Source organism: Akebia trifoliata, chromosome 14, assembly GCF_017979445.1.
Source record: "Akebia trifoliata isolate Shusen 1 chromosome 14, ASM1797944v1, whole genome shotgun sequence".
Classification (NCBI taxonomy): Eukaryota; Viridiplantae; Streptophyta; class Magnoliopsida; order Ranunculales; family Lardizabalaceae; genus Akebia; species Akebia trifoliata.
This window is the reverse complement of record NC_141388.1, coordinates 33,137,698-33,164,932: the sequence shown is the minus strand read 5'-3', so window position 1 is coordinate 33,164,932 and position 27,235 is coordinate 33,137,698. Positions and strand designations below refer to the sequence as shown.

Here is a 27,235-nt window from a genome sequence, read left to right as displayed (position 1 = left end):
GATTCCGATCCTTAGGAAAATGTAACAAAAATCAAACCTAATTAAAAATCCGATTTAAACTAAAAAATAAAATTCAAATTTAAAATTAAACAATTAAAACTTAAAATTTAATTCAAAATTAAACAATTAAAACCTATTTCAAAATTAAGCAATTAAAACTTAAAATTTAATTCATAATTAAAAAATTAAAATCTAATTCAAAACCCAAACAATCTAATAATTAAAATCAAGCAATCGAATTAATCAAAAACAAATTAAAAATCATTCAACTGATCAAATTAAAACGCATTAAACCCTATAAAAAAATTTAAATTGATCAACCAAAATAAATAAAAAAAATCAATTAATCAACCATTAAAGTTAAATTGAAATTCTACCAAAATCTAATCAACAAATTTAAAATTCGAAGTCAAATTCAATCGAGCAACCAAATAAAATCGAAATCAAACGGTCAATTAAAAACCAAATTAAAATTTTTAACTAAACCCAAAAATTCAAAATTTATCAACTAATAAAACTCAAAATTAAAATAAATAAATAAAATTTTAATTAATCAACAAAAACTTGAAATAAAATAATTAACCAATCAATCGGCCAACCATAACTCGACAAACAAAGTACGAGTAGCGTGGGATCGCCCCACCACCATTCTCCTAAAAGGGAATAAAAAAAAAGGGTAGAAAACGTGTAAAAAAAATAAAAAAGAAAAGCAAAAGAATTAGAAAGAGAAAAAACGAAAATAGAAACTTCGTTTCTATTAAAGAGAAGACGTCTTCTCTCTTAAAAAAAAATAGGGCTGTTATCTTCCTCTTCTCTCCGTTTTGGCTGAGGGCTCTCGGCTCTCTCTCTATCAATATTCTTGGGCAGAACCTGCAACTCCCTTCCTACTCAATCTCTCTCAATGTCATTGAGGCTGGAATGTCCTTGGGCTAGCTCACACACGTCTCTCTCCCTGTTCACCTTCATCATCTCCAACACCTTCTTCTTCATTCTCAGCCCACGTCTCTGCAACCTAGCCATGTTTTAGAGAGGACAGCAACTAGTTCACTCATCTCTCTCACATTATTTTCTGCCCACATCTCTACAACCCAGCCACGTTTTAGAGAGGACAGCAGCACAGTCCCTATCATCTCTCTCACCACACTCACACGACCTCTTGCTGCCCTCTCCATTATCTCCATAAACCTGCAACCCAGACTCCTCTCTCTCACATTCAGCACAGCCCCTATAACATCTCACATCTTTTTGTTAACTCACTGCAACAGCCCTCCATAGAAGTCCTCTTATCATCTCTAATCTTACGTTCTAGCACGCCGCAACCATCATCTCTCTCTGTTCCTTGCTGTCCAACGTTTTTCCAGCCCCTTTTCATCCCTCTTGTTGCCATCACCATCACCAACGCCTTCTTCTTCATTCTCAGTCCGCGTCTCTGCAACCCAGCCACGTTTTGGAGAGGATCAACACTCATCTCTCTCACATTACTTCCAGCTTTCTCTGTCCTCGTCTCTTGTCTAGGATTTTTTTTTTATACATACTTGTCTAGGATTTTTTTATTTTTCTTGGCATATTGATGAATACAATACATATATATTTTTTAGGTTTTTTTTTAGGCTTTATTCATTTTTGCATGTTAATAGGGTTAGGGGTTTCTTTATATTTATTTATTTATTTTCATATTTGATAGGAAGAGGAGAATGTTTAGGTTTTATGCTTCCTTTTTGTTGTTCATTTTTATTTTTTTATGTTTTATTTTTATTTGTATTCTTTGCATGTTAGTAGGATTAGGAGGATATTTTGTTAATATATATTTTTTGTGTTTTTTTTTTTGCATACTGATAGGATTAGGAAAGAAGTGTTTTGTTTTCGTCTTTATTTTATTTTTACTTTTATGCATTTTTTATGAACTTGTGATGACATGATCATTGTATTGAAGCATGATGATCCTATACTTTTACAATGAGTTTGTGATGATATTTTTTTAGCTTGATGAGCATGCATGTCATCGAATAATAGATGTTTTGGAAAGATCGAAAATTATGAATGTATGCCTGTTTGATTATTTTGAGAATTGGTTGAATGTGGAATTCTTCATTATTATTTTGTTAATTTCCAATTTGATGATTCATCATAAATTCACAGTTGTCTAATTCGAAAACTCCTACTCATGATTTTATGTTAAAAAATCGATATTTTGAATGTTCTAATCTGAGAATTGCATGATTTTCTATTTTGGGAAAAACATACATTTACAAGTTTCTATTTTGGAAATCTCATGTTTTCGCAATTGTCCAATTCGGAAGATTTTGTATTTTTCCATTTGCAAAGTTCATGCTCATAGATTCTGAAATTGCTAATTCAAAAATTCGACCTTTATGGAGACTTTCTATTTTGGGAGGATTCGATTTTTAAACTTAAATTTTGGTAACTCATTGTATATTTTCCAAATTCTAGATTAGGAAAATTCACATTCCTAATTTAGAAACTTCAAGAGTTCCTACTTAGCAGTTTTGGTATTTATGATCTTTCCTACTTGAAGAATGTTGCAGGAGTTTTCTATTTTGGATAATTTGAAAATGTTGCCATGTGAATTCTAGAATGTGAGATGTCACACAAGGCTTTTTCAAAGTTCATTTTTTCAAAATTCAAGGAACAATCATGTAATAATTGAAGGATTTTAGCCATAGGATTTTTTTGGCAAATCCCACATAAATTGATGATGATGATTGGACTGTGACCTTGACTGTAGTCTCTGTATGTTGACCATAGGATGATTTTGGATAGTAGTAGAGACCGATCATTTTGATAGGACGGGTTTGGTGCCTAACACCTTCCGAAATCCGTAATCTGACCCCTTACCCATATCTTTAATCCGTGGACCAATCCATATCCGTTTGGAGTTATTTATGATTCATGGACCTAAACTAGGTGGCGACTCTCATTTCTCAAAAGTCCCCCATTTACAAATCGGACCCCTATCCACTATTTAGTGAAGAGGGGTCGAGGCGATTTCAATTAGGTTGTGCTCTCTCTCTCAAAGATGGTAAAGAGAATGGTAGATCTCTCTTCGAACAATTTTATGAACTTACGAGGCCTTTTGGGTCTGTGTCTCAAGATATTAGGAAAATAAATAAATCTTAAAAAGATTAAACCCTTACTTCAATTCGAAGATTAGGAGAAAAAGGCGAAGACAATCAATTTGCCCATAAATTGTGGAAAAACCTATGATTACAGAGAAGAATTTCAAAGAAAAACTAAGTGGCAAATAGAAAAAATGTATAAACCTCTAGCAGATCTTTGAGGAGAAGCGTACCTAGAGTGGCGATCTTTAAGGAAAACCTTAGATCTTGGAAGTTGCGGAGAGATAGTGCATGCAAGAGATAGATACAAATACAAAGAGATCAAGTGTGATCGAGAAAATTCGAGAGACTGTACGAGAGAATGAGAGCGAGATAGAGATAGTGCCAGAGATAGAGATACAAGTCGAGCTATGCAAGAGAGGGAGAGAGATTTGATTTGATATAACTAATAATATGTATGAGAGTAAAAATAACGATCAAACAACTACTAAAAACTGTCGCAATTAACGATAGCCTTTAATAGTCATTTTTAGCGCAATTGTGGAGTCGCAAAAAACGCAATATGACGTAGTGAGTATATGTATTGTTCAACATGAGTATGCTAAGAAATTCTGAAGTTTCTGGGTATCATAGGAAGCATATGGTTCACACTATTTTCCCTCACAATAACCATTAGAACTAAAAACTCCGATGAAGTTCACCTGTATTTATGTTTGCTTTTATATTGACATAGGTTTTGGAAGAATAGAAGTGTAAAGTTTGATCTGATAGCTTAGCTTGAGGAAAATCAGCTTTATAGACTTGGGTGTGTTACTAAAACAATTGAAATCATCTTTTTTAGTTATACCCATTCCAAATTTGGTAAATTTGTTGACCTCGTCATTGGATAGATCTTATTACATATCCAAACTGACATTATAGTTGCAAAACAGACACACTCGAATCAAATGTTATTATTGAAATCATGAACATATCAAAACCAATTCATGATTTGAAAATTTAGTAAAGAAACAAAAACAAACTATATAATTTCTATAAAGGATTTCTATCATTAGGCCTCAACATGTATTGAGCTGGTACTGCTCATCCTTACGAGTGAAGTATGGGGGAGAAATGGGTGGATTGTGAACAAGAATAGGAAGAAGGTGATTTGAAAACTCTCACCTTTTCCTTAAGGAAAAATGAGAAAAAATTGTAGAGCTGCCCTTTCTCCTTTGCTTCGAGTCGAAGAAGAGAAAACGCAATAGAGACGCTCAAACAAAGGGAGAGATGGAGGGGTGAATCTCCAGAAAGGTTGGAATCAAAGAAAGGGAGAGATGTAGGGGCGAATCTTTAAAGAGGTTTGGAATCAAAGAAAGGGAAAGATGGAGGGGTGAATCATTAAAGAGGTTTGGAAATAAGAAAGAGTGCGTGAGAGAGAGGGAAATAATGAGAGGAAAAATTTTGCCGCTTAACCAAACGTCAAATTAATCGTATTAACGACGAATCCTTAATTAATGCCATTAAATAGAGTATTACAGACATTTAAAAAACATTGTTAAGGATATTTTGTAAATTTAATTAATTTAAAAAATGACGGATTTTTTATTTATTCAAAAATTAATCGAGGAAATTAACGATAGTGTTTAAAAAATGCTGTTATTTTTACGATATTACCAACATTTACAAATTGTTGTTAGTTATATTTTAATAATTAATAAATTTAAAAATTATTGACGAAGGAATTACCGACGATTTAATATAAAATGTCATTGTTTCATGGGTACTATCTGCACACCAAACTGCTGTTAAATCACATTTATGTATTCAAAAATCAATCAAGGAAATTAACGACAATGTTTAAAAAACGCTTTTATTTTTATGATATTACCAGCATTTACAAACCGTTGTTAGTTTCATTTTAATAATTAATAAATTTAAAAATTATTGACGGAGGGATCACCGACGGTTTAACATAAAATGCCATTGTTTCATGGGTATTATCGGCACAATTAAACTGTCGTTAACTCTTTTTTATGTATTTAAAAATTAACCGAGGAAATTAACGACGGTGTTTAAAAACGCTGTTATTTTTATGGTATTACCAACATTTACAAACCACCATTAGTACATTTCAATAATTAATAAATTTTAAAAAAATATTGGCGGAAGAATTACCAATGGTTTAACTTTAAAAGTCGTTGTTTGTCTATAATTAACAACGGATTGCAAGAAACACTGTGAATCTTCCACCTTAAAAATACATCGTTTTCGTAGTGATTTCTCTAAAATTCACATCTAATCTTGAGATTTGAAGATTAAAGTAGATAGAATATTATAATTGAAAATGATTAATTTTGAAGAACAAAAATAAAAAAAATAAAATAGTATTGTAGTAGTTATTGGGTGAAAATAAGGGTATAAATGTCATTCTGTATTTGTGGGGGTGTCTAAGAAATTCTTTAAATTGTGGACGGTACGTCTAAAGCACAGGGTGGAGACATTAATTAATACAGCTGACGTGGCAGCATGCGAGACTTCGCACAGTTCGTACTGTACTTGGACTCGTTTTAAAGTTATGAAATTATTGGGTGATCAGCCAATAAAATAAAATCTAAGGGTATTATCGAAAATATAGTATTTAAGTGGGAACATTGGTACAGAGCACAAGAAGAACGTGTGGAGTAAGAACAGAAACGCCTTCTGATCATAACAAACTCTGGCGACACAACCGATGAAAAAAAAAAAAAAAAAAAAATTTTGTTTTTTTTTTTTTTTTTAAACTTAAAACTGAATAACACAATGGCAATCAAATATATATATTTTGAAATTGGGAAGAAAGAAACAAATTATCGAGGGAGATGAATTGAGTGGGGCCATTTATTACAGCACCGTTGGATCACCCGCTCCAATGCAACACGTGGCATGACTCTATTGGTCGTATGTCACTCACCAACCTCTCTCACCTTCAACTTGGGATACTCCCAAGCGACCCCTCCATATATTTTTCAAACACAGGGGACCTCTGCATGGTTGTGTCCCTGTAGTTTCTCATTAGGGTTTGGATTACTTTCTTCACCAACCTCTCTCTCTCTCTCTCTCTCTACCCCATTTTTTTTTCCAATGGAACTTGTGTGTCAGAGTAACAGTTACTTCTGCCGTTCTAATCGATTAAATGGCGTTACATACGTTCATCCTTCATAGTAATCTTCTTCTTGTTTATATCTTCTATGCTTGGCCACAGAATTGAGCTATATTACCTTCTCTTCTAAAAGACGTTCTTATGATCCTGTACTCCCCAAAGACATGGACTTCGTAGGAAAGAATCAGATCACCGTCCATACTACTCGATCAAACGAGGGGATGAAATCATCCAACGATCATCAGCAGCTAAAGAGATTTCCAGGAGAGAATCCAGATGATGATGAGGTTGATTGTACTCTAAAACTCGGCTTACCTTATAATCCACCCGAACAAGTTCCAACAACCAATCAGATGCCCACACCAACAGTGATGCCAACCTCAAACATGTACTATCGTCCTTCTCAGGTAATTAAATCGTGTTTTCTGGTTTGGGTTCTTAAGGAAATCTTGATCGGATCAAAGGTTTCTCTTTTCGGAAAGATTTTTTCATTTATTTTGTGTGATGGAGATGATCAATTGTCCAATGGTGCATGTTATATGGACTAATCATGATCAGATGATGGATTTCTTCAATCCTTTAATATTCATTGCATGCAGCGGATTTACCTCATTAGGTTGCAAATCCTTTTGATTGGTAAACATTAAACATCTACTTGATTGGGTGGTGGTGGTGATGCATGTTTTTTTTTTTTTTCCCCTAAGATAATAGAACAATTAATTTAAAAATAAATAAGCTTCTTAAACTGTGCATTGCTCCCACAAGGGATTAAAACAGTTCCAAAATACACACCAAAAAAAAAACATGATCACTTAACTAGATTATGGTTGGCAAAACGATAATCTTCTTGATGCCTATTGGATTTTCTACTTATTGAGGGGGGCAGACGAGACCATTACCTTCTTCTCCTCGATCTACCCTTCTTAGATCTTCCTATATTAACTCAAAGACTTGATCTAGTTCAGATGCAACATCTCACTTGTCCATTTATTCGAAACAAATCATATCGATTTATAGATATAGATATGAATTTTCTAGAACTTGACTCACTGCTAATAGTAAATGGCCTCAAAGGCCACTTTAAACTCCCTTGGCATTTAGAGCCTTGGATCTTCCGAATTGGAAAAAGGTTTTGAAAGGTCTCACATGGAAGGTTCGGCATACATTTAGAGAGGGAAATTCTGCTGCAAACGCACTTGCAAATGCTGTAATCAAGTCACAATTCTCTCTAACGTCAATAAATTTGTAAACCTCCCATTGTTTGCGAAAAGCTGTTATATGGGTAATCGACTTTCACTCCCGATAATTAGGGTTGTAAACTGAAGGTTCTTCCCCTTACTATACACTACTTTACCGTCCTGATAAAATGAATCGCCAAGTGGCATACTAATCAACTCACTAATGTGGACAAGTTTGGAAACCATATATCTTTCCACCTAGGGATACACGACTCCCTTGGGGTACACTTTTTCATGGGGAAGTGCAATCGTGTATCCTAAGGCAAAAAGATCTACGATTCCAAAGTTGTCACGTTAGTGAGTCGATTGAGTATGCCACCTGGCGAGTCATTTTATCACGACTATCTACTTTATACTCAAGAATTGTGATAATCTGACTCCCCCAAGTGGCATACTCAATCGACTCACTAACGTTTGCGAGGAGCCAGAAGCATTTAATAGTGTTTGGAAAAATGACTCCCGGAAAGAAGAAGTATTTCTCAATTTGGAGTCGATTTAGTTTTTTTCCACGATGTACTGTTGCAACTACTTCTCAAAAGTGTGTTTGCGGGGAGCACTAAATCTCATCAACACTGCGGTTCATATGACGAAAATACCCTTGCCCAATGTTTGTATTCCAACCACTATCCACGACTTGTTCCTAAAACCAAAACAAAAAATCTTCTTAAGGGTTTTGACATCTTCGATCAACCACATCAGCTCCTCTTCCTAGTCGTCATGCCGCAACAACAACTTCTCATCTTCATTGTCACATTGTAGCAGCTCCTCCTCCTCGTCACACTGCAACAGCTCCTCTTCGTCTTCACGCCGCATCAGCAACCTCTTTGATCAATAGCAGCAAAATCCTAACCTATTTCCCCAAAACCCTAACCTAAAACCATCTTCCCGAACAACAGATTTCTCCCAATTCAGATAAACCTCGGATTTGGCAGCAACTTCAGCACTATAGTCAATTTCCTGATTTCAATAACTATCTCTCTTTCATCTTACCTCGTGTAGAGGTAATTCATCTACTTGATCGACAAAAATTTAGGGTTTTTGGTTCTTATTTTGTTTGATTTAGCTGTGTTTTGAGGGTAGAGGGGTTTGTTCTTGTTGTTATGATATCTTTCTAGGGTTTGTTTAATCGCATACATAACACAGAAAATTATGTTCTGTTTTTGCTTCTTTTTTTTTTTAGTTTTGTTGTGTTTTCTTCTTTATTTGAGTATATGATTTTTCAGATTTCAATTCTAAGCTTCACAATTGATCATTATTTGCTTTTAATTCATTAGAGTAGATATTAGTGAAGGTTTAGTCTGTGGGTTAGGCTGAAATCTATATTTTGGAAGATTTCAGGTCTGAAACAAGAAGTTTGATTCACATTAGTCATAGAAGTGCTGACGTATATGACTTTTTGTCATTAAATTGAAATCTATTATGAATGAATGATAAATTTGAAATTTTGTTGTATTTTTAGTTCATCACATTTACACCTTTTAGGACCAACAACAATGAAATACATTCTATAGAGTGAGGCGAAGGTTTTGAACCCTTGTTTGAGGTATAATCACTCGTGGACTTTGCCACCTTATAGGCTAGCACTTTCTTTCCTTTTTATATAAAATCAAATTTTGTACTCCTGTTTTTGAAGCCCATAAGTATGTTGGAAGATCCAACAGCATATGAGTTGTCATGCTTGACATGATATCAGATCATTGTCAACAAAAATCACTCTTTTTTAACATTATAACCATCACGAATAAATATTCCAAATTTTCATATAATTTAGATCAAATTTTCTAATGATATTAGAAATGTCAAAATGGATTGCATCTAGTTATGATGTTATCATGTTTTTATTGAATAAAAATAGTAATTATTACTTTTTGGAGCATAAGTTGTTAATTCACACTTTGTTGACGTGGAAGTGAGCACACAACATCCTTTTTCACTTCCATCTCAATGAAAAGCATTTATAATTCCATACACAACTTCATGTCAAAAAAGTGTGAATAGAGGTCAACCTTGAGGTCACTCCAAGATTTTTCTATATAGTTTCACTCTAAATGATTTTCTCTACCAATGAATCTACTAATTAAAGTTAATGTTTATTACATTAATTTTCCCTAAAAACTAAAAAGATTTTACTCTTATAAAGTATATAATCGAAATAGATTTAATTTTATGATTCAAAATTCTAAATTTTCCTAATCCTTCTGCAAACACAACACCTTCAGATGCCTTAACACCACATACATATTTGATGAACGATACGGTCATGATAACGAAAAATAAATGAGGTTATTAGTTCGAGAGGACGCACAAAGTTAGTAAATCCAAGGGAGTTAGCAATTCAACTTGTCTCCTTACAATAAATGATCTGGATTTTAATTTATAATGAAAAATTTTATAGTACTAGATGTTGTATAGTCGATTGATCAAAAAAGAAAAAAGAAGAAGAAGAAATGTCGTCATAAAGATCGAAGTTGTGTTATGTTTGTTAAAGTGCTTAAAGATAGTATAAGTGGTCCCTAAATTCAATCTAGCTTGAACGCCATGTATTGGCATAGTACAATTGTCATAAAAAAATATTAGTGACTGTAAAAATATAAACATACAATTATCATCATAACTATTACTTGTAAGAATCCATTTGGTAACCAAGGTTGGATTTTTGAACTTAATTTATGGTACCTTTAGAATTCTAATTTTATTGAGAATTTTTGGATGTTGATTACATATCTCATAGGGTTTATATAGATTCAAAATATCCATGAATATGGAAACATAATCAATCAACCCAATATAGTATCCCTAATTAATTCTGATTTAACCTAATTGATGCAAATCTAAGTTCTGCAAGATATGTTATGAGATACACCATAGCATTGATGCAACTTAGTTCGGTTTGAGTTCAAATTGGAACTGAACCGACATAATTTAGTTCCACTAAATAAGAACCATAATTGAACCAAATTTCATTGGAACCAAACCAACCCAAACCAAAATAAAGTCAGTTTGGTTCGATTCGGTTCTATGGGTTGCCAATATTCTATAAATTGTAACCTTTTTAATGAAAAAATAAATATATAATAAACATAAAATTTCTTACAATAAATCATTAATCTATCTATAAAAATTCATTAATTTATCCATAAAAGATAACTAATATATATCCTGACACCTTAAATAATTCATAATAATTATTATATACATATATATTTTCATTGCATAAGGGTTTGGTTCGGTTCTATACAAGCGTGATCCGAGAACCGAACCAAACTGATCAGTTCTCTATTTTCATAACCCGAAACTGAACCACGACTTGTTCTAAACCGAACCAAACCACCCCAAAGCTATCGATTTGGTTCTGTTCTCGGTTTGAATGAGACCAAGTTGCACCCCAAGCATTGATATATTGTAGCTCATGCATATTATTATAATGCATGCACCTTATATCTATAACCCTCTCGCTTTTTTGACTATCCTTTAGAAAAAGACTATGCAATTGATTGCATAAAATATTAGCCCTTGATCTCATGAAGAACTTAATGAGGGATGGCCACAAACATTCGATCATGCTTAATGGTGGATACCCGCCTATCTGTGACGTCTACACTGTTGCATCCTGCTCATTTTTTAGTCTGTCAAAGTCAGTGATCCACTAGATCAGGTCTGTCATGATCTCTACCACAATCATGATTTAAATACAAGAACTCTCATTGAAGAGATTTTAGATAATAAAAAATTGAGATCATGAGGCATTAACTTATAAAGCAAGGAGGTTTATAGAAACATAGACAAAGGTGGGATATTTACTGGAAAAAAAAAAACTAAATACTAAAAAATGACTTAGGTTCGACAATGATGGTGACGCCATCACCGAAGAACGGGGCACCACAAGCGATGTGCTAAGTGGAGTTGAGCTCTAATAACATGTGGAAAATTAATTTTATTGACAAATCTTAGATAAATATTACGTAAACCCTAATAGGATATTTATTGGGATTACATCAACCAAGATCTAACATAAATATTTTAATTTATTAGCACTTCTTAATGTAGAATAACTTAATTGATATTGCTATATATATTATTCTCCAACACTATGTACATTCCTTTTGAGATGAGATACATTGTTAATAATACGATGTATCTCATGTATCATAATATGTTGCATCCAGTTCTCTAACTCCTCTCACAATTGCATGGCCCTTTGGAGAAGGAATATGCAATTGACTTCTCTAAGTAATTTCTCTTGAACTCATTAAGTCACATGTTATTAGATCGTCACGTGTTTCATGGTGATCTTTGCATGTTTGTGAAGTCCATCACAATCGTATCCCGTTCTTTTTTCTTTTTATTTTTTGAGTCTATCGGAGCAAGTGGCTTATGAGACTAGGTCTGTCATGATCCTTCCAATAAGCAAAGAAATTAGGATTGTGTGATTTAAATTAAAGAACTCTCATTAGAGAGATTTTTTATAAAGAAAAAAAGGATTGTAAGAGATAAATGTGTAGACATGAGAGATTTTTAGAGATGTAGAAGGAAGTTTGGTTTTATTGAAGAAAGCTATAATAATAATAAGGTGAAAAAAAAGAGGATTTATGTCCAGCGATGGCGGTGGTGCCATCACCGAAGAACAGTGCACCAGGATCGATGTGTGTTCAATGGAGCTTGAGCTTTGATACCATGTAGAATTCTTGATTTTATTGAGAATTTGTGGATGGTGATTACATATCCCATATGGTTTATATAGATTCACAATATCCATGAATATGGAAATATAATCAATCGATCCAATATAATATGCCTAATTAATTCTAATTGAACCTAATTGATGCAAATCTAAGATTTGCAAGATATGTTATGAGATTCATCGTAGCATTGATGTAGTGTATCTCATGCACATTATTATAATGCATACACCCTATCTCCATCAACATACCAATACTTTACAAAGTTATTAACGTGCGACTTTTGTTATTTTCATTTATTGACTTAAACAACATGCACTTGTTAGAAAACACAATCTCTAGCTATATATATGGAATGCTAATGTTCAGTGGTTCATTTAAATGCTAGCATCTTCAAGAGCTTATTTTGGACGAAAATAACATTTAGCATTTTGTCTTATAGTGCATGAAGATGGATACTTTGATTCTTTGTACAATTATTTTTGTCTTTCAATAGAATGAAATTTATGTAAATATCAACAACACAAATGTTATATTTATAAAATATTGCATTTTTTATTATGGTTTCAAATCTTGTCCGAGACTGAGAAGACTCACCTGAGCCATCTTAGTATCATTCACTAATGAAACAAATTTGCATTGTGTCTCAAGCTTCACATTTTCTCGTCTGAGATAATAAGAAGACTTGTCCAAGATAACTTTTTTTTATCGGTAAGCTGGGGTTGAAGGGAACCCCCCTCCTCTTTATTAATTGTATATATGCTATTGGATATAATTATTTGTCTGAGATAACTCATTCTCATCCATTTACAAGATGAGACATCAAACTGAGATTTAAAACCATGTTTATTACATAAGCATTTAATGCAAAGGATATTTTGAAAAAACATTAATTGTACCAAAGTATCCCTACTTTATGCACTAACAACGAAAATATTAGAAATGGTGATTTCTTGTAGTGTTTTCATTAGAGTTTGAACAAATTACTTTGCAGAGCTTAAAGCATTATTTTATCGTCTTCTCCTGATGCCCCTGATGGGTAAAAGACTGATAATCATCACATTTGAAATTCATTGTTGACATCTTCAAAGGTCTAAAAGTTCCATGGGTTTTCGACTACTTATGGTATGAAATAAGGCAGCTTCTTTAGCCTTTCCAATGGGAAATTCATCATGTCTTTAGGGAACGAAACAGTGTTACTGATGCCTTGGCTAATTTTGCCTCTTTGAATTCTACTTCTTCTATTATTTATTCTTCTGTAAATCTCCCTCTCATTGCTAGGAAAACTTTTAGTGGAGATCTAATCAGTCTCCCATCTTTGAGAGTTTTGTAATCGGGTTCACACCAATGTGAAAAAAAAAACTTATGTATGGCAGCCCAAGGCCATCGAATTTCATAAAATTCGACGGACCAAGGCATCAAAATTTCATTGTCAAAAAATTTTTCCAACGGACATAAACTGTCAAATTAATGGAGGATGGCAGAAATTTGATGGCTCTAAGCCGTCGAATTGGGGGATATCAAAATTTCAACAGCCATGGACTGTCAAAATTCAGTTTCTAAAATTTGTGGGCTTTGCCCGTCAAATTCTTGTGTCAAAATTTTCAGTTTTCACATGGTGATTATCCCTTGCTTGCTTAGTAAAAAAATGAGAGGATCGGGCATACCTCTTAGCTTACACTTCATTTTCTAATATTAGGGAGCCAATGGATGGGTTGGAACAATAATATTAATTTAGCTTAAAGAAATATGTTTCAAACCTGTCTAAACTACTTTTTATATGAGTTGCGATACAGTAAGGTGTCTCATTCCTATGGATAGAATGATGCCTACCTGGCCAAATTTAATTGGAGTTTAAAACACATCGGGCTAGCTGCTAACCAAAGAGAACAACTCAGCAGTCCGATGTGTTGGTTAGCAGCCAATATGTCTTAATATCCAATTAAACTGTACAACGTGGACTCAGCTCCTAACTTCCTATAGATTGGAATGGGATACCATATTTGATTGTTGTTCTTTTTATTTAAGCAAACAAATTTGCATTTTTTTTGGAAGGTTTTACAAATTTTTATTGAAGATGGGTTCAACGGGATTTGAACCTAGGTCATGGGATCAACTCTCCTCAAGCCTTTACCTCTTAACTCAGTGGCACCTACACAGATTAGCAATTTGTAGTTATACGGGAAGGCGAATTTAAAAACTATGTCTAGGTATCATCAACTACTCAATCCTTACCAACGTAGCAAGTTGACACCTTTATTGTTTGATTTTTCTCTAACAGATGGTGAACATTTATGGAGTGGTACATGGAACAGATGTTGCTTATAGTACTAGATTTCCTTGTATTACAAGGATGATGAACCCTGACAACAACATGGGTGGTTTTGGATTCAATGGAGGTCTCTCAATGGCATTTCCCAGTAGTTCCTACCCTTGTAACAACTATGGACAATATCTAGGTTTCTATAAACCACAAAACAATGTCCCGGTAAACAACATCATTCAGAGGAGAGCTGAACCAGAGCCTCCCACTGATTCCATCCATAATTGCTATGTGTGTAAGACAACCACAACTCCGTTATGGCGTACCGGCCCTAATGGTCCAAAGGTATAAGATTCTTGCAAAAAAAATTACATTGAGATTACAATTTTCCTTATTTTTATCTATTTAGTAAAACTATTTGGTTTAATTTCTTGCTAGTTTATTCTTAGCATATCTTTTTAACCTTTTTTTATTTTTTGGTTCTTGAATTTTAGACTCTATGCAATGCTTGTGGGATTCGGTACAAGAAGGAAGAGAAAAGAATCATGAAGATGAGGACTACAGAAGCCAATGTGAGCAACCCTCACAAGAAACCCAAGTACTAAGGTGGAGTGATCCTTTGATTTTTCATGTGTGGTGGTGTTGAATAAAGGCTTGAATCCATTTTCAAACAATAACCAACATATAAATACCTTATTTTATTTTATCGAGTAACTTTTTGGGACTTTATTTATGTATGATTATTCAATTAATTAGCATTCGTTGGTGGTATTTTGTTAAGTAACTTAACCTAAATTCATTGAGGCCAATGTGGTAGCAGATTATGATGGTTCATTAATTTCTTATTGGTATGTTCCCAAAAACATTCATGAAGTTGAATGATGGTGCTCACCTTCATCATAAGTCTCTGGTATATGACGTCATCACTATTATTTGACAGGTCAAAATCTTCAATTGGCTATACATGATGCCAAGAGAAGATGCCTACGACTATTCTTTGTGGTGATGATAATAAAATAGGAACGTGGAAGGATGACATGGATTGAAGGAGATTGCAAAGACTCTCATGAAATACAATTGAAAAGATTAACATGTATATCCAAAAATATATATATATATATATATATTTCAGAAATAAAATTATTTAAATAATAGGTCTCAAAATCCTAGGTTGAGTTTTATTTACTTGTTATGGGTATTATTCATTTAGGAATGTTATATGACCACATAGCTATAAAAATGAAGAGGACTGTTGTCCCCCTATCTTACTCTTTATTCTAATAAGAAATGTATCTTAAGGACAATTTTTAATTTTATTTCCTTTTCTCTTATTCTCTTTTCAAGAATATCTCTAATTTTATTGTCTTTTCTCTTCTACCCCTTTCTAATGATACCCTTCAACTTTACATATTGCATTTGCCTTTTCTCTCTTTTCCAATAATATCCCTCCAATCTCCCCTCATTTTTAGACAAGACTCCCAATTTTTGTCTTTCCACTTTTACCCCTTAAATTCAAAAGACAAAACTCTAGTTTATTATAACTAGACAACTTTTTAAAAAAAATAAAATAAATAAAATAAAATAAAAAAATAAAAGAAAAATAAATAAAAAAAACCCCATTTTGAATGCTTTTAAGGAAGGAAAAGAAAACTTGAAACATACCAAGGAGCCTTGGACCCAAGGAGCTACAAGGGTAATATTGAGATATCCTTTTAGATTTTGATGAAAATTAGAGATATCTCATTGTGTTTTCAAATTGTTAAACGTAATTGGAATATCTTTTTTCATGTAAGAAAATGACTAAAACACCCTCATTTTAAATATCAAGGAAAAAAACCCTTGATTTCCTCCCAAACCCAATTTTTAGAACTCTACAATAACTAACCAAGCCTAATGGAAAACACTAGTCACCACCCAGACTTTCCATCAAATGGATGACTGGGATCATATCAAGGATTGCAAGAAAAATATATCTCCGAAAACAAATTATACTAGTCCCTAAATAGATAATATATAGTCATCTATGGAAAATTTAGTTATTTTCCTTTTATCTCAACTGTCATTTGTTGAAAAGTAAACCTCTTATGCTTGTCTTTGAATCCTTAGGCTCAAAAAATAAGCCTAATTTTCTTTTTTATCTTAGAACTTGAGATGATGTGTTTTTAAGGAAAAATCAAAACTTATTGGCTAATATTGAAGATAAGGGTATTTCCATCATTTTATGTCAATATTTCATGGAAGACCAAAGAAAGATTATGGTATCAATTTGAACTTTGAATTTCAAAACACACGGGATTATATATAATGAGAACTTTTATTGCCACCCTAACTTATACTTTCTACACCCCATCTAAATTTAAAATATAAAAATTGATATGGTGAGAATCTCATCCTCCTACTTTAGGAAAGAACGTTAAAAGATATCAAAATCAAGATGTTAGAGCAAACGATCCTCATTGAGGTAAACTTGTTCTTTATGACGAGTTATAGTTGATGGTGGCAATGTCATAATGTTAATTCCTATTTTGAATGCCATGTTAATTTTTTTTGTCAAGAAGTGGTGATAAATAATTTGAAGTAATTGGCTTGTGATAAGTAAAAGTTGGGATTGTAATAGAATTTCTCCAGAACTTCTACCAAAAACCGGAATGCTTGGAGTGAAGTCATAATTAATGGTGTGGTAATAACACATCCCTTTATTTATTCTCTGAGAGACTCAAAGTCGATCTATGTCACTCTCTCTCTCTCTTTCCATTATTTTTAATCTCCCGAGTCGAGACTTGAGATGATAGAGGATATAATATGTATGTGGGCTAATAAGGATTTTGAGAGAGACAATTGATGTTGAGACAAGAGAGGATATAACATGTATTTGATTTAAAGATTGAGGGTATTATAGGTATTTTATTTTTATAAAGAATGTGAGTCCAACACTAAGATTTGTTGGGTAATAAACATGATAAAGTAAGGTTCCCTTGGAATTGTTAGAATTCCAAGAGAGTTTTGTGTAACAAAAATGCCACAGTGAAGTTTAGGGGTGCACATTGGATTGGGTAAATCCGAGAACCGGACCAATCTGAAGCCTTTTGGATTGGATTGGTTTGGATTGAGCATGGTTTGGTTTGATTGCGGATTGTAAAAAAAAAGTCCGATTGATTTGATTCGGTTCCGGATTAGGGGTATAATAGAACCAAATCAATCCGAAGTATCTATTATAATATATATATTTATCTAAAAATAAAATCTTTTTTTAGTTTTGTTCTTCTATTCTCCATTTCTCTCTTCTTCAAGTTTGAAGAAAACCTAACCACCGTTTATCTCCCTCACCTCGCCACTCGCCACCTCGTAAGAAAATGAAGAGGTAACCCATCTCTCTCTCTCTCTCTCTCTCTCTCTCTCTCTCTCTCTCTCTCTCTCTCTCTCTCTCTAACTGTGTTAGTATGTTACGAAGAGAAAACTCATCAAAGTCATTAACTCCATCTCCTCTATATTTTTCTAATAAAAACTTTAAAAAAATGTATACAAATCTCTCTCTCAACTCTCAAATGGATTTACCCATTTATGGAGAAACTTTCTCAAAGAATTTGATTCCTTGTTTTTTATGCCATTTTGTTAGATGAAATATACTATACGAACCTAGACTTGGATTCATTAATTTATCATTTGCAGATTAGTTTCCTCACTAATCCATTAAAAATACCAATTTTAAAATTGTAATTTTTTTTAGTCTCATTGAGCTTCCTCTAATTTTCAATTTATATGGATTGCAGTTAAAATTTAATCATAAAATCATTTTCATTTTAAAAATAGGCATTATTTATGTTTCGATCCAAAGGTTCCTCTTTGAAAGAAAAAATACTAGTTTTTTCTATTTTGAAAGTATGGAAACGGAGAACCGATCCAAACCGAACCGATCCAAGTTTGGTTTGGATTGGTTTGGTTTTAAATTTGTAGAACCAATCATGTTTGGTTCGGTTCCAATTTTGTCAAAATCTGAACCATTTGCACCCCTAGTGAATTTGTCTAGTAATTTTTTAAGTCAAGCTTCACTAACTTTGTAAGATTTCAAATCTTACGAAGGGCCGTTGAGCTCACCTTGTGGCATCCAAAAACTTGATCCGATGTTAGAGGGATGTAGAGGTCAAAAGTTTATGAAGTTTGAATATTTTTTTCTTCGAAAAATCTTATTTTTCACCATTGAATTTTAATGTTAAGTTTGGGATTTTGTTGGGATTTCAGTAGCCAACTAATTTCGAAACCTTGGATTATGTCCAAAAATAAATTGTTTTTGTTGGAGTTGAGTTTTTCCATGAAATCTAGAGGGTTGTGGTGTTGAATTGCCATTTTGATAATCCAATTGAGCTCAACGGCCCAAAGTAAGAGCTGAAATCTTACTAGAAAATTTTTCTCTAATCCTTTTTAGAGTTCAGTGCGAGAGGGGCTATGCATATAGTGAGTTTAAAAAATCATAAGGGTATTACAAATATAGATCAACGTGTAGGGCTAAATAATTGATTTTGATTTTTTTCAAAATGTTGAGTGGAACTATAGCCCCCACTGGTTCTTATGTAGGTCTCTCTCTCTCTCTCTCTCTCTCTCTCTCTCTCTCTCTCTCTCTCTCTCTCTCTGTATATATATATATATGGTGCCGTTCACTAACAAACATTTTGGCAAAACATTTTTCAAAACATGGGTTAGAGGTTTTGGAATGGGCTGAGTTTTGGTGAGGATGATCTCTACGGTGAGGAGATCATCCTCACCAAAAATCAGCCCATTCCAAAACTTCTAGCCCCAGTTTACAAGTTGAAAAATCGTGGACGGTCCATTTTTTGTAAATCATTTTTGATGGGGTTAGAAGTTTTGGAATGAGCTGATTTTTGGTGATGATGATCTCCTCACCATAGAGATCATCCTCACCAAAAATCAGCCCATTCCAAAACCTCTAACCCATGTTTTGAAAAATGTTTTGCCAAAATGTTTGTCAAAATGTTTGTTGCTGAACATTTCCCATATATATATATATATTATTACTCTGTGATCCATATTAAATTTTTATATACGTTATGTATACATTGACTTGCCATTGAATCATTTAGTTGATTGGTATAGTGGTGTCATGGAGATTACTCACCATCATATTGTTGTCTCATTATTTATGGTCATGAAAGTAGCGACCTGAGCCAATTGATCCATTGTCGCCCCCTTAAGAAAAAGTCATCTTCTCTTCTATTCTTTCTGGACCATGACGTAGACTTTTCTCGAGTTATGAACTCATGGCCTTTGGTTTAGGCAATAGCATAATCGTTGTCGTCTTCAGTACCTTGTTCTTTGTGTGTAGCATGAGGCCCCAAATCGGCCATATGCTCTTGGATATCTTCTTGCTGGTTATCACTTTCCTCTAGCCCTGAAAGGACTCGTTGGGATTTGGTGTTGTGGCGGTGAATGTTCCACTCACGCTAGATGCTAGTGGGTTCCTTTTTAATAACTCCGCAACTGCTAGTTTTCACAAGCTATCATCCACACTGTCAATAAAGAAACAACTTAGATCAGAAGCTAAAGCCCGCACCATTGAGAAAGAAACAACTTAGATTAGAAGCTAAAGCCCTTAAATGACCACTCTATGATAAAAGTAGTAGGAGTACAGAGACAACAAAGTGGTTTACCTAAAAGCAACCATCCTAGAAAGAATACGTAATAGTTCACTATTGAGTGCACTTCTGTTGAAGATGATGAAAATACGTGCTTCGTACCATATTTAGTCCTAGAGGTGGGTGAATAGGATAATTAAAATTTCTTTCAATTTATATAATTTTAACTTAGATTGATAATTGAACTATGTCTTCTAAGTCATTCACCTAGTTTCGATTTTGCACTCATGTCTCTAATTTGCATTTAATGAAAATATACTTGAAATTTAAACATTCATTTAACCATGTTATTCAATGACATATTCATATACAATTTATCTATTCGACATTCATGACATCTCATGACATTCAAAACATTCAAGTGTAAATTGCGAAATTATGAAAACATGCACGAGACATAAGATATCTAATGAATCGATAATATGCTTACATCCATTCTCACAACTAATCTCTAGTTTGCAATACAATTGAAGTTCACTTAAAATCTAAACATTCATGGCATGATACACATAGCATAGTGTTCATTCATAACATGCATTCATCTTAGTATAAATTGATAGAGGCATTTTTACAAACACGAGAAAAGCATTTTATAGTGATTCGCCAACATGCCTACATCCACTCCCAAAGTTCCTACTTAGGAATTTGGTGTTCACTATCAAAGAGGTTTATGGTTCACCTCGAACCTTATACATAGAATTTTTATACCTAGGTTAAATTCTAAAACTTTAAGATCGAGAGAATGCATCTTTTCGAAATTTATGAATTTTGTTCCTCGAAAATTCATGAACATCTACTCTTATTAAGAATCCTCGATTCTAACAAGAGCTTGGTTTTTGTAGGATAAACCAAGTTACCACATAAATATGTTTTTAAAATTAAAAAAAATAAAATCAAAGACTCACTCAACTCTATAAGGTTTGCCTACGGAGATCTTGACTTCTTCGAGTCCTTGGCTCACAAGTACGTCTTGACGGTTGGATCTTCCAATCAAGCTCTAAAGTTAGTCGACTCCTTGTGATTACTCCTACTATCATCTTCTTTTGCTCCTTGCTCCATGAATGTACTAGTGCGTATGCAAGGTGAAGTTTGATGGTTGGAGAGGGATCAAGTTAGAAGTTTAGGAGGGTTGAAGTGGTTCACCTAAGTTAGACTCTCATGAGAATTGAGAAGACTTTCAAGGTGTGGAGAGAGGAGAGACAATCTTCTCTAAGATTTGATCCAAAGGAAGGGCATAAGTTGAATGGAATTTTAACTAAGGTTTAGGAGTGATAATACGTTCCTTAATCCATCTGATCCAAGTAAGGTCATAACCTAACTGAACAAGGATATTTAATAAAAAAAATCCCAACGAAATTTGTTATAAGCTTTCTTAAGATCCACCTTAATAGAAAAAAATTGGCTGCTAGAATGAAGATGGGATTTTCTAACAATTTCATAGGCTAACAAAATATTATCCAAAATACTTTGATCCTTAATGAAAATAGATTGATTTTCACTAATAATCGAAGGGAGGCATAAAGCTAAACGGTTAGACATAATTTTCATGATAACTTTATAACTAAAATTACTCAAAGAAATGGGCCTGAATTTGTCTAGGTTTTTAGCATTAGGTTCCTTAAGAATTGATACTATAAGAGTTGAGTTGATTTCCCGTAACATTTTCCCATGAGAGAAAAAAATTTAATTGCTTTTCAAACATCTAATTCCACTAAATACCAAAAAAGAAATGAAGAACTCGACTCCAAAACCATCCGGACCTAGGGATTTATTACAAAGGGACTCAAAAATCACCTTTCTTATCTCCTTCTTGGAAATAAGATTCGATAAAAATGAAGATTGGGAACTCGATAACTTATTTTTAAAAGGAATTACCAAGCAGGGAGCAAAAGAGGAAGACGAAAATACCTTATTAAAGAACTCCACTACAAATTTTTCAATATCACTTTCGCCTTTAAGAATCATATGTGAATCATCCAAGATTTCATAAATACCATTATGGGCTATATTGGAAGCTACTGTAGCATGGAAGAATCCTGTATTACGATCTCCTTCTTTCAACCATTGGATTCTTGATTTTTGTTTGACCATAGATTCCTCAATCAGCATTTCTTTATTCAACCTTCACCACAATTCTTTCTTATCTGACAAGCAAATCATTCATAGGATCCATCTAGAGACTATTTTGGACAGTCTCCAATTTCTTCTGAGCCTCCCACTATTACCAAATATGTTCTTGTTCCAAACCTTGATAGCAGATTTTACATTATGAAGCATACAAGCACGAATGTAAGAAGGGTTACCATCAATCTGAATCCTCCATGCCTCTTTAGAAATTTCTTTAAAACCCGGTTGCCCAATCCAAATATTAAAAAAATCTGAAGATCCATTTCGCCATCAAATTCGGCTTCTCCAAATTGAACAAAATAGGAGAATGGTCTGAATTTCTGGTTGGAAGATAATTTAATTTTAAGTTCGGCCAACTCTGCATCCATTCACAATTCACCAAGGCTCTATCAAGCCTACACATAATTCTTATATTTCCTTCAGACATTTTGTTCCATGAAAGAAATGGGTCTTGGGTACACATATCTCACTATAAGAAAAATGCCCATATTTGACGGTCTTGACCTGTCAAATTTTGAGAAATTTGACGGACCACCCCATCAAATATTTTCTTGTAGAATTTTTTTTACGACCCTGAACTATCAAATTATTAGAGAATGAGCTTCAAAAAAACAAAAACAAAAATTCCATAGAGTATGGCCATCGAATATGGAGGTTTAACAAACAATAAGATGGTCCTCTAATTCACCAATCACAATAAATGAAATAGTAATAAAAAAATCAGAAAAATAAAAAATAAAACAAAAATCATAAAACAAGCTCCAAATTAAACTAAACAACTCAAAATTTATATTATATATTGAAATTACATTACTAAACAAGCTTTAATTGAAGCAATTGGACACTTACAAATGAAATTACGTCACATAATTATTTAGAAATAAAATACAATTAGAAGCAAATGGTCGTGATGCCTTTCATCTCTTCTGGCTCTCTCCGTTCTTTCATGTCCTCTTATTTTCCTCAAGGTTTGGATTTTCCCTACATTACCACTGTTCCCAAGGAAATCCTAATGGCACTCTCGTACCTACACAAAAAAGGTTTGGTACATCGAGATATCAACCAAAAGTAATAGAGGAACATAACTAGACTTTATTCACAAATGTTAAAAAACAAGAAATATTATATAAAGGCAAAATACTATTAAGATCTTCAAAAACTATATATTTATGACTATTAATAGCAAATCAAAAAACAAGTCGATAGAAAACCAATTCTAGGCTAACTTGGTTAATTGTAATTGAGCAGTCCTCCACTAATGAAAAACGGCTATAAGCAACCAAAACCCACCACCATAAGAACCAGTTATTTTGATATGCCACAGCCAATGTTCATTGCTCAATACTTAGAAAATACACAAAGCAGATGCCAATAGTAGTTGATTTAAAATTTAGTTACTGAAAGTGCTAGAACATGGTTTTATGTTGGGAGTGGCCTAAAATGCTACAATGGATCTATGTTAGGAGTGTGAGAGTCATCAAAAAGTAGAAATTGAACTATTTTAAGTGTTCATTTATGGGTAAGATTGTCAAACCAGCATGTCTAATCTAATTCAAGCCAAGCACCAAAAGTTGTAAATAGAGTAGGCAACAGATTCTTTTTACGGGTGAGAAAAAGTATCTCCACATCATAAGAAAACAAACACAATCAAGAAGTGTCAAGGGCAGCAGTGTGTCTGGTCCGACAGAGCTACTACCTAATGCAAGGATGAATATGCGATCCAAAGAATTAAACTGAATAATCGTCAATTCTCATAATCGACATGTGTGCATAAACAACAAAACTAGGAGACTTTGTACATCAGATAAGCAAAGATGTAAGCGAGTGAGAAATACACAAGTGATATACAACTCCATGACTCTATATTATCTTACGTGAAAAACTCATTCTCTCTACGGATCCATGCATTGGGCTCCCACAGGCAATGTGGGACTATCGTTCTAACATGAACAATGCGTAAGGAGGATATTATACTCCATGGTCAGCATATTATAATTACACTAGGCATTATATGAGGTAATTAATAAATTGGAAATTATTGGAAAAGAGAAGGAACTTTACCAGGCTGGAGTAGATTTGGAGTTTTGAACGACATAATGGTCGGAGTTAGCAAGGTATTTGTAGGTAAGAGTGAAATATATCCTTCCTTCTTTTCAACCTTCAAATATGCAACCCGTTCTCCGCTCTATTCGGAAATGCTAATTAATTTAACATTCTAGTTAAAACCTTGAACAAACTCATTAAAAGCATATGAAACTTGCAGAAAAGCAAAAGAAAAGAGAATAATAATAGGTACCATGAGATTTCCCTAACCTCAACCGAGGTTTGAGGCTCTCCATCAAACACAAGATTGAGATGATAGGAAAAACAAAGATTTCTTAGAGACAAGTACTAGTTCCCAAAAAATCCTCAAGACTTTTATTAATTTATTCATAAATCGTAATTTAATTATATATTTTTGGGATACTCATATCTAATGTCTATATATCATTAATTAAGCAACAAAAATTTGTTTATAATTACTTACAACAAGGAATAGTTTAGAAGTGCTCTACTTGTTGGTGGGTCAAAAGAATGTCTAATAGGGCATTTCAAGGAATATCACAATAAAATTTTCCTAGTAATGAAAACAACAAATTTGGGCCTTCAAATTCATTGTGTGAAATATTATAGTTTTGTTGTCTACTGTATCAAATGGTGGTTGCTCAAGAGAGATCTCTTACTTGGTCTTTCTCTAGAAGCGCTTGTCAATCGTGCTTCTTCAGAAGCTCGTGTGTGTTTCCACAACGGGATGAAAGCCGATACTTTAAATCTCCAAGCCAAATAATGTTACTGAAAATAAAAGTATTAAACAGCTCAGATTTACTAACAGGGCACTATTAGGTGTTACAACAGTTTAGGAGGAGTTTTGTTTCCTAAGAAAGTGCCCTGAAGTAGAATCAGCTAGAACCATTTAAGATAAATGATGAGTTGTATTCTAAAAACAGTGTTATAATAATACCTTGGAATTCATATGTTTCAAAAGAGGATGACAGGAAAATACTAATGATGTTTGTCACTAACATAGTCATATTGGAGGCAACTAGGGAACCCAAAATCAAGATTATAAGCAGCTAGAATCTTCTTTCCTTAACATAAGATTATCAATTACACACTACTAGACCTAAAGCACCTCACCCATAACTCACACTACTACAAACCTAGTTGATAATATCAAATATAGCAAAAATTCCGGACAAGACAAGTTCAAATACAATTAAATTTTTCGTTCCAAATTTAGTTAAAAATAAAAACAAACAAAAGCTATTTTGTGAAGCTATATCATAAAATATCAATATTCAAAGGTTCTGAAATAATCCATGTAATATTCAATTGTATCTTTCTAGTTGTTCTCTCTGGCATGAAGCCAAGTTAGCATCTGTTTGTTTCTTGTATTTTCTTTTTCTCCATGAGCCTATTCTAGAATATTATTCTGCAATAGGTAGTGCTATTCCCCACATCTCCCTATTCTTTAAAATAGGTGTCAAATTTTTTTTTCCCCATAATTGACATCCAAATATTAATCTTGCTACCATTTAAAGTCTAACCTGTAAAAGTAAGTTCAACAAGTTTCAAATGTTCATTATAAACCAATGAAAAAAGAATTCATACTCATAGTTGATCAATCCTTCCTTCCCAATTTCACTATATAATGATATCTAGTTCTCAACATATCATCAAATAATACCCAACTATAACCAATACTAGGATTTCAACATAGCGGAATGCACTTCTCAGTGGCCCTTAAAGGTTTGCTAATATTGTGGATGACATTAGGATTATTTTTGCAGAAGAGACTTTGACTAGTCATAATTTTTCAAGTGCCAATAAAGAGATCATGTGCGGAAGAGGGTGCATATCACCATGCTTTCTACATTAAAGCTTGCTTCAGATTCCCTCATTTTTTCTTAAAAACTATCATCTCCTGCTCTCAAAGAGAAAAAGTTCTACACATTGCAATTTTTTTATAAATGGATTAAATCCTTAAATTAAACCAGCGGGAGGAAGATTTCATAGTGAAAATTACCTAGGCCCTGTTGACCATCACAATTTAGCAAAGTTACTCAAATAAACATTAAGAAATTTCTTTCCTACTGTCTTCAAAGAGTGATGAGGTGTTATCAAGGATGATTTATGAATGTTGTGGCACTGTGGCAGAATTCTATGAGGAGGCATATCTTGATATATGTTCCAAAAACATGGTCTTACCTCTCATTTATAAGAAAAGTGTGGACGATTAATAGATTTTCATCAATAGGCATTGTTAGAAGTATCACTAGAATTTACTGCTAGAGAATGGGCACAATCATATTACCATTCAATGGCACCTTTATCAAGGAGTGTCAAATTCTTCACAAAATATATTTGCAATTGAAAAACTAAATCCAAGAAGTCAACATAGTGAACTAGGTAAAACATGCAACGTAGACATAGAAAAAAATTACAATAGCATGATTACGGACTTCTTGTAGTACAAGTATGTAAACTGAAGTTCGACATAAAATAGAAAATATGGGTGAGAGTTTAAACTCCAACTGATCTATGTGGGAATTCTAAAGATTTTCCTATATATCTTGGTAAGAAAAGTGATAAATAAGCTCACTAGAAAGGTATAAAATGGAAGCTTCCCAAAAGATTTTTGGTGAGGAAAGTGTTTGCTTGTCCCTTACCTCCAATTTGTGGGAGGACACGATCTTTCTTTGCAAGCTTCAAACCAATATGATATTTGAGGGCATTCATAGGTGCTTCAAAGACATAACGCATTTACAAATTAAACGTGCTACCTATGCAAGGGAACTCAAGAACTCTAAATATTCAACAATGCATCACTTATACAAATTAATGGAAAATACTATCAAATTGTAGCAAAATTCTTTCTCATTCTATCTTTGACCGTCACCCCCAGCATACTCACAGCCCACATATATGGCACTAACACCATGGTGAAATTATTTTTAATATTTTTAATATTGGTCATTTATCAAATTGGGTGTTTTTCTTCTAATACTTGAAATCTACTGGCGTGGGAGCTATTGAATATGT

General features: G+C 33.3%; 1 protein-coding gene and 1 long non-coding RNA gene across 4 annotated transcripts in view; one reads left to right on the top strand and one right to left on the bottom strand.

Moving 5' to 3' along the window:
• Window positions 1-6,065: 6,065 nt before the first annotated feature.
• LOC147386846 (uncharacterized) overlaps window positions 6,066-27,235 on the top strand; it is a 43,419-nt gene continuing 22,249 nt past the window's right edge. The window contains exons 1-4 of one of the 3 annotated variants that reach the window (XM_086423756.1): window positions 6,066-6,605; window positions 14,397-14,723; window positions 14,873-14,984; window positions 15,319-15,447. In XM_086423756.1, the coding sequence (XP_086279882.1) occupies window positions 6,363-6,605; window positions 14,397-14,723; window positions 14,873-14,983 (681 nt within the window). In that variant the 5' untranslated portion in view covers window positions 6,066-6,362 and the 3' untranslated portion in view covers window position 14,984; window positions 15,319-15,447. Of the gene's footprint in view, window positions 6,606-14,396; window positions 14,724-14,872; window positions 15,191-15,318; window positions 15,448-27,235 lie in introns of those variants that run through there. The other 2 variants (XM_086423755.1, XM_086423754.1) reach the window with 2 other exon arrangements.
• Window positions 23,034-25,140, bottom strand: LOC147386848 (uncharacterized). Its single transcript, XR_015172279.1, has 3 exons — window positions 24,877-25,140; window positions 24,215-24,338; window positions 23,034-23,180 (listed from the first exon to the last, which is right to left on the bottom strand). It is a non-coding gene; the product is annotated as an uncharacterized LOC147386848 (long non-coding RNA).